The 20,000-nt window shown below is 34.9% G+C and overlaps 1 protein-coding gene across 1 annotated transcript in view; it reads left to right on the top strand.

The window, feature by feature from the left end:
* The window catches only part of LOC115209873 (WD repeat-containing protein 38-like), an 81,944-nt gene that overhangs the window by 47,666 nt on the left and 14,278 nt on the right, over positions 1-20,000 (top strand). The window contains exons 3-6 of the mRNA XM_036508556.1: positions 1,026-1,206; positions 3,778-3,884; positions 11,837-11,968; positions 15,222-15,302. Of these exons, the coding sequence (XP_036364449.1) occupies positions 1,026-1,206; positions 3,778-3,884; positions 11,837-11,968; positions 15,222-15,302 (501 nt within the window). The remainder of the gene's footprint in view (positions 1-1,025; positions 1,207-3,777; positions 3,885-11,836; positions 11,969-15,221; positions 15,303-20,000) is intronic.

Here is a 20,000-nt window from a genome sequence, read left to right as displayed (position 1 = left end):
ACTTTACCACTGACTCCTTGACCACTCCCCTAAGTATGATATTTTGCGCTATGCCTACCCCCAAAAAGTCCCCCACCACCACCCCTTTAAACCTGCCTAAATGTATAAACGCCAAAACAATTCTTGTTAACTAGCTTCCTGATGATTTCTCTTGAATGAAACAGTTCTAGTCCTGTAGAAGCTCCTTCTATATAATAAATTAATTTTACTCTGCTATGTATTGAGTACCTTATTTACTGTGGTTAACCCCGAATCAACCCGGGACCTACATATATATATATATATATATATATATATATATATATATATATATATATAAAGAATGCTGCAAGGTTCCTGGCTTTGGAGAAAAGGAAATACAAGATGATCAGTTACTCGTGATTTTATCCAACATATTCCCCTCTCAGATTCCCACACTTATTGCTGTGGTCCTTCAGGCTTTCTAAGCCCTGTAATAGACCTCGGAAGTTTGGGCCTCCAACCAAGTATTTGCGATATCCTTCAAGCCAGGAACTTTTCAGCACCCCTCGTGTGTGTGTATATATATATATATATATACATCTATGTACAGTGCGCTTCTTAACAGTTTCTGGCTACAGAATTTTGCTCACACGGCATTGACCGACCAGAGAATAATGTTGGAAAACAACTTGCCTCAAGGTGCCGTGCTCAGGGGCTGAACCCCAATCACACGGTGGCGAAGCGAACTTCTACGTCTTTCAAAACCAGAGAAAAAAATGAAAAAGCGAAAAAATTAACTAGCGCTATTTGAGAAGTTGAATAAACCGATTATATTCATTCGATACATAAATAGGCTTTTTGCGTTGTAATAAACCGAAAATGTTGTGTCTTGTGAAGATAACACTGGAATTTAGTGAAGATGAATTGCTAAAAAAACAATAATAATAAATAATGAAATTAAAATATATAAAAAGAACGTAATTTCAGTTTGATGTCATTTTGTAGTAGAACAACCATTTCTTTAAGCTTTATTAACATACTTCATAACGGTTGTTTACTTTCAGCTTTATTCTACTGAAACAGGTCGTTTACTCAATCAACTGCGTAATTCGCGACTCTCTAGCGATGCTGTTATGTGCCTTAGATTCAATCCGGAGAACGACACGTCAATCCTGGCCACTACAGCTGACGGTCAGGTGATAACAGCGGAAACTGAAGAAGGAATTTTAGTGGAATCTATTGAAGGTCGGTTTCTCGATGTTTGTATTTATGATAAATGTATATGTCGTTCTCGTTTTTGTTCAATCCCAAATCGAAATTTGGTTGCTACTTTTAGTAGATCACGCCACCGCGTAGAGGCTATTTCGGTGGACCTACCGAGTTGTCATATGAATTGTTTCTGTTCGTTCGCTTTTAAATTTATTTTAATTCTTATTTTTCATCAACATTTTTAACAAATAATAGGCGGCGAGCTGGCAGTATCGTTAGCACGCGGGGCAAAATGCTTAGCGGCATTTCATCCGTTTTTACGGTCTGAATTCAAATTCCGCAGAGGTTCATTTTGGTTTTCATCCTTTCAGGATCGATAAAATAAGTACCAGTTGAGTCGATATAATCGACTAACCACTCCCCCGAACTTTCTGGCCTTGAGCCAAAATTTGAAACCAATTTTAACAAATGAATCAAGGTATTGACTCGCTAGTGGAATGTTGGTATGAAATCGTGAAAAATGAAGCAGAGTCTATTATTGACTGATTTGTTAAAATTGTTTATGAAAAATAAGGATTAAAATAAATGGAAAAGAAAAACGAACGAATTTGACAGCCCACTATATATCAGTTCCATGAAATAGGAATGCAGGTCTAATATTCTATTGCGACACAAATGCTGTTTCCAAATGTAATCACAAGTGTATTCTTCATATTTCACATCTGCTAGTTATCAGACAGTACCGTTAGACATCGATTATCCGAACGAACGAGTATTTTTGTTCGGATAATTGATTTGGTTGCAAACAAGGCAAGCTATCCTGAAGATAATTACTTGACCATGTGATATAGTTCGGATAAACCGAAATTCGAAAAATTCATGTCCAAATAATCGATGTTCGACTGCACCTCAGTATTCTGGGACTACTATGCAACATTCAAAACGTTAAGTATCTCTATCAAGATTGTCAGGTTAGAAACGGAATCGTCAGGGTAAAAGTAGTGTAGATTCAAATGGCTCTCGAGATCAACTGTAAAGAACCGCACACAAAATAATCCCAATCAATAGCACTATACACAAGGTTTATGAGTAAAATCAACCCTCTTTTTTTTTTCTCTCTTAAAAATCGCTAAAAAATATTTTCGATATACAAAGATCATGAAAAGGACAGGCTCTATTTGACTTCCATTACAAAGATACAAATATGTGGCGAAATGAAAGAGTAATTAGTACGTCATATTAGAGTAACATGTGTTATTTGCTTCGATGCTGGATGTTTTGAGTTCAAATCCCACCGAGCTCTATTTAGTTTTTATCCTTTTAAGATCGAAAACACAAATTACTATTCTAGAACGGTGGATTGGCAGAACTATAACAATGTTGGATCGGTTGCCCCTGCGGTATTTGTTCTGGTTCTTTGCATTTTGAGTTCAAATCCCGCCGAGGCCTACTTAGATGAGAGAATAATGCGTCGTCCGCATTCATACTACTAACAGACACGCACCTTAGATGCCTTTAGCGAAGTCTTCTCTGTTGCAAACATTACAACAAGGTCTCCGGTTTGTAGCTAACTACCTCTCTTACATTGGCCTCGGAGGCCCTATGAATGGCGTAGACACTGCTTTCTCTCCTGAGTAAAAAGCAAAAATTAAGGATCGAAATAAACGTAAAGTATCATAACAGCATTTTCCCAATTAATAGACCTGGATGGATATCAACTATTTCCAAATTAGTAGAGAAAGGTCATTTATTTTTGTGGCAGCTCAGATATAAATACTTGAAAAGTTATACACAAAGACACTAATATGCTTGCATGCACACACACACACACACACACACACACACACACCACACACACACACATACATACATACATACATACATACATACATACATACATACATACACACATACACATATATACATACACATGTTCCATAACGGATACCTCTGAAGAACGCAGGCTTGAATAACCGGATTGTTGCCTAACACTCCTTTGAACCTCTAGTGTGAAACCCATTAGTAAGATGGGCCGTAATACTGTACACTTCGATTAATAGAGTCGAATTTTCGGTGGTTTTTGTGGTGTATATACTCCCATCACCTGGACGGAACACCGGTCCGTCGCTGGATTACTCATTTTTCCAGATGAATGGACTGGAACAATGTGAAATGAAGTGCTTTGCTTAAGGACACAATGCATCGCCCGCTCCAGGAATCGAAGCCACAATCTTAGGATCATGAATCCAACAACCTAACCACTAGACCATGTTTCTCCACTGTATGTATGTGTGTGTACAGTATGGGACAGTATACATAAATCAATGAGGGTGAAGTGTGTAGAACAATGTTCTTTGAATTAGATTCAATATTTCTATACTTTAATCATTGGCAATGGAATGCTTCAAGATAATTGATTCAGCTTGTTCATCGCCTTTTAGAAATAATGGTTTTATAGAACGCTTCACTCTAGCGAAAATTTTACAACTAATTCACTCACTCTCCATTCATTTCCTCTCAATACATGGCGCATAGAAAAAAAATTATTTCGTCTGACATCAATTTTTTTATTATCTTATTCTTTTTCTCTTTTAATATATATTTCAGAGAAAAACAACCAAATTAATGCAGTCGACTTCTGCTTGGATGGCCAAGTATTCGCTACCGGTGGAGCAGACTTCGCCGTAAGGTTGTACGATTCTAGAACGATGCAAGTATGTCAGTATTTTTTTGTTAATAGATTATTATCCATTTAGAAATGGTCTTCATTATTTTTCACAGAGAAATATCTTATCTTGCTTTTATCTTTCATCTATTTCGGTCATTGGACTGCAGACATGCTGGGACCCCGTTTTGAAGGGTTTCCTCAAAGAAATGGCCCCCATATTTTTTTTTTATAAGTCTGGTACATTTTGTCTTGGTCCCTTTTGCCGATCCGTAAATTTCCTCTTCAGGGGCCATAGAAAAAAACTTTACCCCTAACCAGTTACTGATCATCTACAAAGATCAAGAAAGATCCATGCCAGAGTATTGCTCTTGCTCACGTATTCGAAAGGCTACTATTATCTCTCTCTCTCTCTCTCTCTCCTCTCTCTCTCTCTCTCTCTCTCTCTCTCTCTCTCTCTCTCACTCTCTCACGCTCACACACACATACACACCCCTTCTCTCTCTCACACACACACATACATACTCTCTCTCTCTCTCATACACACACACATACTCTCTCTCACACACACAAACATATACACAAACATAGACTACAGCCTAAGGAAATTCAGTCGACAGAGAATCGCTAACAAAACGCTTGAAGCACACAACAGACCACTTACTGACATCTGGTTTCTTTCCTCTGGACAATCTACTGCAATCGCAATAATCACAGCAGTCTTCATTAACCAAATCCACATACACTCACTCTACCTAAATTCGAAATATGAGGTTGCCATGTGAGATCCTTAGACACTGCGGTATCTATCATTTATGGGACAAGGGGGTGTTTAGATGTCTGTTTTCTATCACTACGATGTGTAAAGTACAACTCCGTTTACTGATGTGTGATGACTGTGTATCTGTGCTGTTGAAACATGCTAGGATTTCATATACCAATCGTGGACACTCTTAAGATCCCTGCTCATGGATTCAATGTACTTCAGGGGTGAGATACTTAGGTTGTGCATGGATGATAGTCGGGTATGGAAAGTTAAAGAGGACTGAGGGGAGATATCAACTGAAAACGAGTGTTAAAATAACAGCAAGTAATTACAAAAGTGCAATGATAAAAGTACAACTTGGTGTAGATGTGAGATGACAGAGCATACATCAGAAGGAGACTTTTCAGAACTTTTATGCAATGTTGGGGTCTGACAGGAAGCTGCGATTCAAGAAATCGATGGTACCATAAATGAATAACTTAGCTAAGAGATTGCCATAAAAGTCAAGATCGAAGACTTTGCTTATGTCAAGCGCTAGAGCGAAGTTTACAAAAAATTATTGATTTCAAATTTTGGCTCAAGGCCAGCAATTTCGGGGTAAGAATTAAGTCGACCCAGTACTCAGCTGGTACTTATTTCATCGACCGCGAAAAGATGAAATGCAAAGTCGACCTCGACGGAATATGAACGCAGAACGTAGCATTTTACCCGGTGTGCTGACGATTCTACCAGATCGTCGCCATCTGTTTACGAAGAAAGAATATTTTCAAATTTTGGTACAAGTTCGAAAAAGGAGGTAAGTCGATTACATCGACCCCAGTGCTCAATAGGTACTTATTTGAAGTCGATCACATTGACCCCAGTGCTCAACTGGTACTGATTCTATCGGCCCCGAAAGGATGAAATGCAAAGCCGACCTCAGTAGAATATGAACTCATAACATAAAGACAGACGAAACGCCGCTAAGCATTTTACCCGGTGTGCTAATGATTCTGCCAGATCGCCGCCTTCTGTTTACGAAGAAATATTAAGAGCAAGGGACCACTGGTGAGTGACATACAGACAAATATGAATTTCTGGAAACAATACTATTGGTCACTGAAAAAATGAGAATGACTTAGGATGATGAAATAAGAGAATTTTACAGAGGTTTTCATTATTTTTCAGATGTTGTTTGTGAGACCCATTGGTATGGCAGTATGTGTTGTGCCTTTTGTGGTGTCTAATTTCGGAAATGGTTTTCTTATGCGTATGTTTACAATAGCTTTTGAAATGCAGGCATGTTTTGTTTCATGCCGTTGTGGAAAATGGTGGGAAATGGTTTTGATCAAATTAATCGATTTCGGTAATTTATGTTGTTAACTGATTTTGCTAATTAAAGTTGCAAAATTCGAGATGGGAGTTTAATAATATATGTTTAGTGAATTGGTTCCACCTGGAACTGAAACCAGATTGCAGACTTGATTTATTCCATAGCGTTCAGTGGGAGAGAAAAGAAATCAAAATAGATACTAAAGAAATACGTCAAATAAATAATTTACAAGAAAATAGGCAAAGCCACCATGAGAGACAATAAATCATAGTTAAAACTTGAGGTAGTCCAAACAACTTTATCTAACAATGCGTCCTGTCACCTCCAATCAGACCATCTCCACGTGTTTTTCTTTTTGTTTTCATTAACAAACCTAACTGCAGGAAGTGTAAGAAAAGTCGATTTCTCTTGATTTATTTCATAGTTGCATTGGGTGTCATATATTTTAAATTGATGAAATATCAATACTCATATGTCTCATGCTGTTCATGTTACCATAATTCTTATTCTTGTTGATGTTGCTGTTATATAGCCCCAGGTCAGCCTTGATCAAATTAACTTAAATCAAAGTTATGACAGCTGTGATCATGTCGTTTTTGTTTGGTCATTCTTATCAAATTTCCTTTTATAAGAAGGTAGGGTGTGATATGAAAGAGATTAGGCGGCTATTTCTAGTAGGTCGAACCATTGTATAGAAACCTCATTTGAGGCTCGCTGGATGTTAAATCATAACCTTACCTAAAAACATTATAATTTATCGACTACAATTGCAAATTCGAACAATCATATTTACTAGTCTTTATTCTTACTAATGCCTACAATAATTCCTTTAGTATTCAGTATCCAAAGGCGGCGAGCCGGAAGAAACGTTAGCACGCCGGGCGAATTGCTTTGTGGTATTTCGGCCGCCGCTGCGTTTTGAGTTCAAATTTAGCCGAAGTCGATTTTGCCTTCCATCCTTTCGGGGGTCGATTAAATAAGTACCTGTTACGCACTAGAGTCGATATAATCGACTTAATCCGTTTGTGTGTCCTTGTTTGTCCTCTCTGTGTTTAGCCCCTTGTGGGTAGTAAAGAAATAAGTATTCAGTATCCATATGTGTGTTTGTGTATGTATGCATTTATATATACGCGCACGCGTGTGTGTAGTTATTCATTCGAAACTGTGGTTTCGCTCAATTGTTACTCCGAGTTTTTTTACTCCGTTCTTCTAAAAACTGCAAGCACCGACGAAATGAAGCTTAGATTTCAAATAAATGAATACTCTCTACTATGCGTAATGAGTATTTCATATAATAACGGACCATTTGCAGAAACTCTGACTTGAATTTGCATGTGTGCCTAATTGTGCGTTGCATTTGTCTCTCACCAGCGCTTGACCACTGATGATGGTCAATTCACACAGATTCGGCAAAAGAAAGCGGTAGAAAAGTACCTGGCTTCAAAATAAGTACGGGGGTCGATTTGTTCAACTGGACCTTTAAAGGCGCTGCTCCAGCATAGCTGCAATTCAATGACTGAAGCAAATAAAAGAAAGATTACAAACAGAATATTTAGTTAGTTAGTTAGTTAGTTAGTTAGTTAGTTAGCTAGTTAGCTAGTTAGCTAGTTAGCTAGTTAGCTAGTTAGCTAGTTAGCTAGCTAGCTAGTTAGCTAGCTAGCTAGCTAGCTAGCTAGCTAGCTAGTTAGCTAGTTAGCTAGTTAGTTAGTTAGTTAGTTAGTTAGTTAGCTAGTTAGCTAGTTAGTTAGTTAGTTAGTTAGTTAGTTAGTTAGTTAGTTAGTTAGTTAGTTAGTTAGTTAGTTAGTTAGTTAGTTAGTTAGTTAGTTAGTTAGTTAGTTAGTTAGTTAGTTAGTTAGTTAGTTAGTTAGTTAGTTAGTTAGTTAGTTAGTTAGTTAGTTAGTTAGTTAGTTAGTTAGTTAGTTAGTTAGTTAGTTAGTTAGTTAGTTAGTTAGTTAGTTAGTTAGTTAGTTAGTTAGTTAGTTAGTTAGTTAGTTAGTTAGTTAGTTAGTTAGTTAGTTAGTTAGTTAGTTAGTTAGTTAGTTAGTTGTTAGTTAGTAGTTAGTTAGTTAGTTAGTTAGTTTAGTTAGTTAGTTAGTTAGTTAGGTAGTTAGTTAGTTATTAGTTAGTTAGTTAGTTAGTTAGTTAGTTAGTTAGTTAGTTAGTTAGTTAGTTAGTTAGTTAGTTAGTTAGTTAGTTAGTTAGTTAGTTAGTTAGTTAGTTAGTTAGTTAGTTAGTTAGTTAGTTAGTTAGTTAGTTAGTTAGTTAGTTAGTTAGTTAGTTAGTTAGTTAGTTAGTTAGTTAGTTAGTTAGTTAGTTAGTTAGTTAGTTAGTTAGTTATATTGTTAGTTAGTTAGTTAGTTAGTTAGTTAGTTATTAGTTAGTTATTAGTTAGTTAGTTAGTTAGTTAGTAGTTAGTTAGTTAGTTAGTTAGTTAGTTAGTTAGTTAGTTAGTTGTTAGTTAGTTAGTTAGTTAGTTAGTTAGTTAGTTTAGTTAGTTAGTTAGTTAGTTAGTTTAGTTAGTTAGTTAGTTATTAGTTAGTTTAGTTAGTTAGTTAGTTATTAGTTAGTTAGTTAGTTAGTTAGTTAGTTAGTTAGTTAGTTAGTTAGTTAGTTAGTTTAGTTAGTTAGTTAGTTAGTTATTAGTTAGTTAGTTAGTTTAGTTAGTTAGTTAGTTTAGTTAGTTAGTTAGTTAGTTAGTTAGTTATTAGTTTAGTTAGTTAGTTAGTTAGTTAGTTAGTTAGTTAGTTAGTTAGTTAGTTTAGTTAGTTAGTTTATTAGTTAGTTAGTTAGTTAGTTAGTTAGTTAGTTAGTTGTTAGTTAGTTAGTTAGTTAGTTAGTTTAGTTAGTTAGTTAGTTAGTTAGTTAGTTAGTTAGTAGTTAGTTAGTTAGTTAGTTTAGTTAGTTATTAGTTAGTTAGTTAGTTAGTTAGTTAGTGTTAGTTAGTTATTAGTTAGTTAGTTTAGTTAGTTAGTTAGTTAGTTTAGTTAGTTAGTTTAGTTAGTTAGTTAGTTAGTTGTTATTAGTTAGTTAGTTAGTTAGTTTAGTTAGTTAGTAGTTAGTTAGTTAGTTAGTTAGTTGTAGTTAGTTAGTTAGTTAGTTAGTTAGTTAGTTAGTTAGTTTTAGTTAGTTAGTTAGGTTAGTTAGTTAGTTAGTTAGTTAGTTAGTTAGTTAGTTAGTTAGTTATTAGTTAGTTAGTTTAGTTAGTTTAGTTAGTTAGTTAGTTTAGTTAGTTAGTTGTTAGTTAGTTAGTTTAGTTAGTTAGTTAGTTAGTTAGTTAGTTAGTTAGTTAGTTAGTTTAGTTAGTTAGTTAGTTAGTTAGTTAGTTAGTTAGTTAGTTAGTTAGTTTAGTTAGTTAGTTATTAGTTAGTTAGTTAGTAGTTAGTTAGTTAGTTAGTTAGTTATTAGTTAGTTAGTTAGTTAGTTAGTTAGTTAGTTAGTTAGTTAGTTTAGTTAGTTAGTTTAGTTAGTTAGTTAGTTTAGTTAGTTAATTTGGCTCAAAAGCAAATAGCAAGGCCATGTAGGGGGACATGGAGTTAAGTACAGGGTGGTGTTCATGTAAAGAGTTCAGGCCACTTGAGGTCCAGGGAGGCTTTGAACAAAGCGGTCGTCGGCATCTTCACCATCTCGTCTGGCAGCTTGTTCCACGGATCCGCAACCCGGACGGAGAAAGCTCCTCTCCTTCGATTCAGATGAAATCGTCGCAGGTAGAGCTTTTCGGAATGACCCCGCAGCCGACGCTCCGGAGTATATATATATATATACTGCAGCGTGGAAGGTGTTTATAACCTAACGGTTTTCGTGTGTTTCTATATAGCTTATAACCACCTTTATATATATATACATATATATTACGGAGATGTACTTGTACATAAAGTGACTTGATCTGAGATCGTGTGCTGGAACGAAAACAATTGCAGTGTAGAAGGTGGTTATAAGCTATATAGAAACACACGAAAACCGTTAGATTCCACGCTGCAGTATATATATAAACAATAAATTAAATAGAGAGATACTATTGACAATCCAATAATTTATTTATATTATGATATAACATGATATACTATGAATATAATATAACATAATATAGCATTAAAAAGTCATTAAAAGACTAAAATAGCCAACAATTTGTTTCAACTTACATACATTTTATTTTATATATATAAACAATTCAATTCACTTATATAAGTCTCATCTTATATATAAAGTTTAAAGATGGACGAAATTCCACGTGAAAGGACAGCTGGATTGTAAAGAAATTAATTCAAATGCTTATGTATTATGTGCGTGATTTTTTAGTGGATTAATTCAGTATTTTGAATCCTTTTAGTGAATATTCTTGTTGTTACTGTAAAATACATCATTATATTAGTAATTTAATATTAATTACATATTGCAAATAAGATGTTTTCATTATACTAAATAATTATATATACAAATACATTAATTTAATTTATCAATTAATTGATGATGATAATAATAATAATAATAATAATAATAATAATGATAATAATAATAATATATAATAATAATAATAATAATAATAATAATAATAATAATAATAATATAATAATAATAATAATAATAATAATAATAATAATAATAATAACATCAATGATGATGATAATAATAAATGAATAATTTTATTTGACTTATTAACTAAAATCAATGACCACAATAATAATTATTATAGTACTGTATAAAGTACAAATTTTATTCTTATTGCAACAATATTTTGTTACTTCTGAAAGAATTAATAAATTTTGGATATATAATATATATAGTCCTTTATATAAAAAATAATAATATTAATTATATCTATAGAGGATCGGTACTCAATTCTTGTTTTTGCATATATTACTTAATTTTTATTTACTGAGGTCTCTCCCTTCTATAATATACGAATAAAAATCCTTATTTAAGTAACTTCAAATTTGGTTACTTCTAAAACAAAACTAGTAATCTGGGCTGTTGGAAGGGTGAGAAACCGAATTGATGTAGTTGGCTACCAGGATGGAATCTTGGACTGGTGCGACGAAATATCTCCTTGAACTCTTTCAAAATCTCCACAAAGTACACATTGTTGACCGCCTAGCTAGAGGGAAACCAGTAGATGGAGCTGGTTACCTTGCTGTCGAAAAAGAGTGTCATTACGAGCTTCCCAATGGACTTTGTTCGTCTGGCCTCTTGCACCAGCGAAAAACCTATGTTCGGCTCATACAAATTAATCCTTAAGCAATGTGAAACATTTCATAAGTTTGTGCAGCGTTTTTGCCCAGTTTAACGCAACACTTTATTGCATATCGAGCTCCCAAATTGCCTTCACATCCCGACTGCATTCTGCAAACTAGTCAGTTGTGACAAGCAGTGTTTAGTAGGGTGTGTTCAAAGAGCTGTTACAGCTTATTAGATGTAATAGTAATGATAGACTAGAATCAAAATAATCTTGGACAGATTTTACTGCCTCCTCTAAAAATGTCGCAAAACTTCTGGAATGCACCTCATATATTCCGATGGCATCACAGCAAGAATCTTTTAAGATGTGTTATTATTATTAATCAATAAACAAGGCGGCGAGCTGGCACAATTGTTAGCATGCTGAACGAAACGCTTAAAGGTATTTTGCCGGTCGACAAACAAGGACAGACAAACGGATTAAGTCGATTATATCGACCCCGGTGCGTAACTGGTACTTATTTAATCGACCCCTAAAGGACGAGGTTGACTTTCCCTTTCATCCTTTCGGGGTCGATAAAATAAGTACCAGTTGAACACTGGGGTCGATGTAATCGACTCATCCCCACCTCTCCCAAGTTGCCCTTGTGTAAAAAAATTTTAATAATTAATCAATAACCAAAACACACATCATATACGCATGTTGAGAGAGAGAGAGAAGTTTCTTATTTTTTGAAGATCTTTATTGCAGATTTTACAAACGTATGGAGGAGAGAATTCCCCTGACAGAGAAGAATATTGCACGAATCGTATTTATTCTCTGAAGTTTAGTCCGGAATACAACGATATTTTCATTACAGGTGGCTGGGATAAAAGTATTAAGGTAAGTTTTATAACTTTTAGTTAATACTAATATTTATTCACTGCTGACCGAGTTTTCTTTCTTTTTTGTGTGTGTTTGTTACAATTGTGTTTTCTTTTTTAAACCATAACTTTTAAGACAATATGGTTGTTGTTTCATTATTTCACACAACATGTTAATAGACAAATGAGGTAGTCCGTGAAGTGATGAGCTAAAATAGTGGATGAGCAATCAAACCATACCCTTCCCATCGAAAAATTGTTCAAAACTGTGAGAGAACAAATGAAGGAAGCCGCCAAGTCACACTTGGAGACTTCCTTGGCTTCATTCATTGACAATATGGCGCAACAAGAAAATTGCAGCAAAGCTGTGTGATAGTGGTGTCAGACGTGGCATGCAGACCACCATATAACTTGTTTGACATGCGTATTGCGGTTTTATTCTTCTATTCCGTTTTATGAATCCAGCGTGCACATGCGCATTGCGTGTTTATACGCCTGTTTCCGGTTCCTACTCAAAACTATTTACAGATCACAACCATCTCACGAATCTATGTTCGTGAGGAGCACTTCGCGCTCCGATGTTTTGTGAGAAAAGATAGGTTATCGTGAATGTCAAATATGCCAACAAACCAAGAATGGTTACTCTGTGCTGTCACTCAATTTGCTAGAAATGGCAGTTGAATCTCCTTCAAATCACTGCCTTTATATATTATGGAAGTTCTTTCACACTGTTTCTGAAAAAAAATCGTGGAGGTGTTCACAACTGGAACGTCTCGATATTAAATCTATTAAATGATGGCTAACTTGTAATTGCGTGAAGTACACCATTTAAAACAATGTGTGAAGTTGTTAATGTGTAAGTAAAGGAACAACAGCAATCTTATGGATGCAAGTGATATTCATTCACTGGATATGCCTGAATACGTCTTTTAGTTACTCCCGTCCTAGTCTTATCTACAGCTTCGATCCCACCCAACAATTTTAGAAAATGGTGCATTGGAGAAGGTAGCCCTGGATTACTTTTGGGTCACTGTACCAAAGAATAATATGATGTGGCTACAGCTGGAAAGCTTTTATTATAGGTTTGCTCAATCAGAGCTTTTTCTAATGCTGAACAAGAACAGCGTCTGCTTTTTTAGCCCTGCCGGTGTAGTTCGGGAAAGGGCCTCTAAAATACTAATAATATAGCGGATTTAGTTAATTCGTTTGATTATACACCATCCATTATTAGCTAATATTTTCTGTTCTTCATAGCTAAGAGTCAATAAAGGATCCTCTATGCAATCATTTAACCCGCAACAAATGAAAACCAAATCTCTCTCAAGTTACATTTTACCGTTTAAAAACCATTCATCGCATAATGTTCCCCATACACTATGCACTATACCTACAAAACATCGAGATGGTTATGGCTGGAATGGTTTTGAATATAGATCTGTTTATTCAGAGAAACCAACTGTTGTAAATACACCCGTACCTTCAAATGTAAATTACATAGGATAAATAAATATTTATACCACATATAAAGCATACAAATAAGCTTTTCAACTATAGGTAAAAGACCCGAAATTTTGGAGGGGGGGGGCAAGTCGATTACATCGACCCCCAGTGCGTAACTGGTACTTATTTCATCGTCCTCGAAAGGATGAAAGGCAAAGTCGACTTCGGCTGAATTTGAACTCAGAACGTAAGAATGGACGAAATGCCGCTAAGCATTTTCCTCGGTGTGCTAACGATTCTGCCAGCTAGCCACCTTATAAGGCATATAAATGATAACTTTCATATTCAAATATATCCATCAGCAGTTTATAAATCCTATCGACTTCAGTTAGTCTGAGCATTACTAAAATAAGTGAAATTGTTACGACTAGAAATAGTAGCTGTATCACAGACTGTGTGGAACTTACCTTCAATGCAACGGAGCTCGCTCACTGCTAAACACACGAACTTATTTTATGGTAACGAATTTTATGTATGGTGTAACTGACCGAGTTTGTGAGGTGTTATAACTGAAGGGTTATTAATTACGAGCAAAACGCCCCCCGTCCAATGGAAGGTGTTGAGTTGTCAAACATTTAAACTAAATTTTCTCAAAACAACTTGTCCGACCGTCCCGTAGGCCTCCCCTTTGAGAAACACTGATTTAACCTAAATTTGAGACATCAGCAAAAGAAGAAATAAAGATAGACTATTTTTCTATTCCAAAGAAAAACGATTTTATTCACTTTATCGATCGCATTCTCACCTGGAATTGATTTTTGTAATTTTTTTCAAGACTTATACACGCCGTGATACCGTCGGTATCTACATATCAAATTTGAGCGCAATCGGATGGAGGATGCCCGAGATCCTAGAAGACACACACACACAGACAGACAGAACGGATTTTATATAATAGATTATATATCACTTTGAGGCTGCGATCTGGCACAACCGTTAGAACATCGGGCGAAATGCTTAGCGGCACTTCGTCCGTCTTAACAGTCAGAGTTCCAATTCTGCCGAGATCCACATTACCTTTCATTCTTTCGGGGTCTATAAAATCAGTATCAGTTGAGCACTTGTTTCGATGTTATCGACTTATGCCCTCCCCCAGAATTACTGGCCTTGTGCCAAAATTGGAAGCCAGTATTAAATGTCGCCTTGAAATTTTTTGAATTTGTAATAGTATCTTTTGCATTTTTTTTTTTTTCCTGTTAAATTTTATTTCACTTGGATCAATCCCCAGTTTCTTTCATGCGACTTATTCCGAAATCTATACATTTCCCAGCGCTAAGCTTGAACAGGAAGTTTAGTTTCTGTGCTACCATCACAAAATATTTATATATAAATATTCTCTCTCTCTTTCTCTCAGCTCTTGCTCGATAGCGGAGAGGGTCATCTCGGGTTACCGGCCCTTGGGGCTTCATTGTGTACAGAGCCGACCAATGTCTGCCATCGCAGGCGGTCCTGTGTTAGTCCCTTTGCATCCTCCAAGGTGACATCGTACCTCTGGAGATCTTCCTTAATCACGTCCAGCCATCTGGTACGGGGTCTGTCACAGGGCCTGCTATGGGGCCTTCCACGAGACCTCTTCCAAAATGTAATATGTGTGTGTGTGTGTGTGTGTGTGTGTAAATAGGGCAGCTAAATAAATATATGTAAATATGGCAAGGACTGAAATAATCAAAAATTGTATAAAACCTAAAAGAAATTCTGAAGATGAGGTAGATAGAAAATATACATTATCATTATAGTTTACAAATGTAACTAAATTATTTTTAATTTGTTAGATATTTGATAAAAGAACCAAGCTTGGTGTGAGACGTTATATGGCTGGGCCACACATCTGTGGTGAAGGATTAGACTTTCGAGTAAGTATTTTTAAGTTTATTATTTACATGGTTTGTCATAGTTCTCATAGTGAAGCAGCAGATAAAACAGTTTAATTCATACAGCTTAATAGATTTTTTCTCCACCTGTCACTTTAATTCACGATAACGATCTGTTTGGTATAATGTAAATTTAGAGAAACTAAAATCTAGTAAAACCTTTGAGAAAATCAATGGCGAGTTTTCTGTTTTAAGCAAGACATTTAAGTTATGACTTCGAAGAATAAAACGTTCGCTCGTGATACAACCTATCACTTGTGAAGCAATTTCTTAATTTCCTGAAGTACAATATTTTAGTTTATTCAGTTGTATTGTTAGCTTATCATGTCACATAATATCATTAGATACCAAGCTAAAGATTATGAAAAGAATGGAAGGGATAGCAAAGTTTTGTTGTGGAATTATTAGGACTTGCGCTGCCAACCTTAGAAATCATCTAAGAAAATAAAGTTGCCGTACGAGATTCAAGTGAGTGTAAAACTTTTAAAGTAACGCGGATATGTTATAAAATACTTGGGGGAAATACGGAGGAAATGTTAAATTCTTGGGCGATAATATGTTGCAGCATCACTTATCACTCTTCCAAGCCATTTCTTTATACAAAGGTTAAATTTACTTGCAGCAGTAATGTTGTTGGATTTTGGGTGGATTTTGAAGTTAAAGAAACGATCTAATCATAATGGAATTGAGATGATAAAAATAAGCAAGGGCTGGCATTCCGACAGAAGTGAATTTTCGAACTCAATTGAAAGATATTGTAGAATATCCAAGATGAATCTGGTGTATTTTGGAAGTGGTTTCCGTCAACTTTTTATCTCAAAGGAGGGAGTATAGACATCAGAATACAAAACTGCGAAAAATTTTTACACATTTTTGTCAGAGACTTGAATTTAAGTCATTGCTTGTTTATCATTCTTGATCTTCCGAGAATAATTAAATACGTCTTCAAATCGACTTTCATCTGGAAACCTAACTGAAAAGCAATGGCTACACAGGTTTTGTTAATTGACAGGGTCACCGAGCATTTCTAATTTGCTGTCGAACAATACTGTACGGAAAAATATATATATTTCGCACACAAGGAAACACCGCTTTTACACATTATATCTGGCATCTTAAAAAACAACTTCCATTGACACTGAATGTAGGCATCTATTGAAGTCGTTTTCATTCAACTATACATGATTCACAACTCTAGCTTATTGGTAAGGTGGTTATTTCCATTCTTAAGATAAATTATCAGTTGACAACAAAGGCTGATGACAAACATCAGAATGTTAAAGAATTCTGGAAATATTACATTATGTAAGCTTGGGGGATTTAAGTTTTTGAATTAACCTCGAAAAACATTGCAAACAATGAGATTTAAAGAATTTAATGCAATGAGTATTCAGGATTTATTGTGTGCTGGTAACAATATCTTTAGATATTAAGATCTTATCGACTTAATGACTAGTTCAGGTGGTAAAGAATAGACGATGTGAGATTCTAAAACCTAGAGTAAAATAACTCATGCTTTGCCACGTATTAAAGTTGAACAGAAAACTGTTCAAATTTTGAACGATGCAGTTAAGAGAGTTAAAAGTTTAGGGAGTTGAAAGTTAAGAGATCTGTAATGGTAGCGCTGAATTATTTGGGGGAGCATTCTGAAATTCATAAAATAGGGGCAAAGCATTCACTCTGATGCCGTTTTTTAAAAATAAAAATCCAACAGAACCAATTCATTTGTTTTATTTTTATGGTTTCGTGTTTTGTTTACCAGTTGCATAAATTAAAGTAGATGAATGTATTTGACTAAATTATGTATGATTCTTTTTCATTGATTTTTTTCTGTATATGTAGGGATGTTTTGGAACCTCTATATTTTAAATAAATATATAGTTCAATAATTAAACTTATCTGAAATATGTGTGTATATAAATGTGTGTTTATGTGAGTAGCTAAAACACTGAAGTGTTAAACGCACGCTTAGAATTTCGGACTACGTAGAGAAATGCTTCTCTGTGGATAGTTGAATTCACAAAACAATAGCGATAGCATTTTACGAATTAACTTTGACACTTAAATTGTGTAAGGAAAGCAGTAAATTACTTGTCCTGTAAGAAAACTGAATATACACATGGGAAGATGGTTTTAAAAGCAAATCTAAATGAAGTTCTGACAGAATAATTATACGCCAAAAACGTATTTCGAAATCTCCAGTTCCGCAGATTTAGCTTTTGAGGTTTTTACAATCTTTTGAAACATAAATTAGAAAGGTATTTCTTTTACAGTGGAGTAGCTAGGATCACGGCCGTGAAGGTTTTCTATTAATAAAATGAATCTTCCATTATCCGTGTAAATAACGTTTATATGTACAACTATGTGAATATTATATAACATGCATAGCTCGAGGTACGTAGTCCATCCGAAATCATTGTGAATACATATGTATTTTGTCAAGCTTTCTCAAGATTCTAATTAGTTTACTTGTTTTAACATTATTATTATATTATTATTATTATTATTATTATTATTATTATTATCATTATTATTATTTTATGTTTGATTTTTGCTTTACATTTGTACAATTTGGCTCCAAGGGCTCCAAGTCTCACCCAGAGACCTCAAGAGACAACAAGTTGGAAGTTCATGTTGGTGTTATGCCTAGGGTGCCATATATTTGGTTTTGTACTTAGTGTTGTACTAGTGAATGTCTAAAAAACCATAAGAAAATCATGTTTGCTTTAAAACTTGAGATTACATAGAAAGTATTTTGCGTGGGATGTGAGATTATTATTATTATTATTATTATTATTATTATTATTATTATTATTATCATTATTATTATTATTACTATTATTATTATTATTACTATTATTATTATTATTATCATTATTATTATTACTATTATTATTATTATTATTATCATTATTATTGAGTGAGAGAGCAGTTCATGCCATCAAAGTGACACTGGGGTAAAATATACGAAGCCCAATATACCCATCATGACTACCCGTCTGATAAAGGTACACCAGGCACATGCATCACAACCATATGTGCGCGACATGGTGATCTCATATCAAGATAAACAGCACATGACCTTGCAGGTGGGGCCCAGTTAGAATTTTCTTCAGGTTGAGTAGCCCATCCCACTCAAAAGGTCCCTGAATAAGGGTTGTTTAAGGATGTTGAAAGAACCACCCATGTTTCCAGAGGTGAATTATTCAAACCCCAAAGAATCCCTCTCAACACATGGCTATGATGCTCCCCCACTACTTCTGCTCGTGATCAGAGATGCACATATCGTCAGCCACTAAGGGACATACTCAACTGGTTAAGGTCAAACAACTGACAAGCAAATCTGTGGTATTGAGCAGAATATTTGCTGTAGCCCATCTTTTATATCAAGACAAAACAATGTACATGATAACACTTCCAATCAGTTAAGATCAGAAGCCATGAGAGCCACTGCCTGGTACTGCAACAGGGCATTTAGCCAGGGCATTTATTATTATTATTATTATTATTATTATTATTATTATTATTATTATTATTATTATTATTCAGTAGTTTTATTTTTATAGCGTGCTTTCACTTCACTACCGAGCGCAGCTCTGTGTGCCTTGGGTATGTGCTGTGATTTGTTGTGATGCTCTGATGGTTATTGTATGGAAAGTGTTCTGCGTAGGATGTGTGCAGTGCCTAGTAGTGCAATTTTCTGTATGTTATATGTGTTTGTAAGTCCTGGTGTTTTTGTTATGTATTTGTCTGAATATTTTTTATCATGCCTAATGCACCTACTATGATAGGAATTGTTTCTGTTTTCAGATTACACATTCTAGTTACCTCTATTTCGAGGTCTTTGTATTTTGAGAGTTTCTCCATTTCTTTTAGAGACACGTTGTCATCAGCCGGTATTGATACATCAATTAGAAAGCATTTTTTTTCTTCATGATCTCTGACAACTATATCTGGTCTGTTGGCCTTAATTTCTCTATCTGTGTGTATCGGCATATCCCAGAGTATGGTTGCTTTCTCGTTTTCTGTGACCTTTTCTGGTGTGTGCCTATACCATCTTTTTCTGTTGTTATTCCATAATGTTGGCATAGCTTCCAATGTATGTAGGTTCCAACTCTGTCATGTCTGTGAATATATTCCTTCTTAGCCAGGACTGGGCAGCCAGAGATAATATGATTTATTGTTTCTTGTCCATCTCCACATATTCTGCAGTTACTTGTAATATTTCTTTTCATTACATGTTTTTGGTAATTTCTGGTGGGGAGGCTTTGGTCTTGTGCTGCAATTAAAAATCCCTCTGTTTCTGCTTTGAGTCCTGAGCTTCTCAACCATTGCTGGGATTTTTCTTTGTCTATTTCTTTTGCGTTTAGTTTAGTCCAGTATTTACCATGAAGGGGCTTTTCTTGCCATCGTTTTATCATGGTTCGTTGCTGTTCTATTTTTAGTTTGGATTTCATTTGTTTTATAGCTTTTGTGTTTCTTCATCATCTTCTTCTTCTTCTTCGTGTTTATTAGGTGGTATGATTTCTTGTTTGTATTTGTCAGCTTCCTTAAATACTGAGAACAGTTTTTTGTTTTGCTCGTGTTTTGCTGCTATCTGGATCAGTTTTCCTTCCTTCTGAAGTAGGTATTTTTGCAGTCCTATGGTGGTTATTTTATAGTAGTTTTCCAGCTGTATAA

This window comes from Octopus sinensis, linkage group LG1 (assembly GCF_006345805.1).
Source record: "Octopus sinensis linkage group LG1, ASM634580v1, whole genome shotgun sequence".
NCBI classification, from domain to species: Eukaryota; Metazoa; Mollusca; class Cephalopoda; order Octopoda; family Octopodidae; genus Octopus; species Octopus sinensis.
The sequence above is the reverse complement of the archived record's forward strand: the minus strand, read 5'-3'. Positions and strand labels throughout refer to the sequence as shown.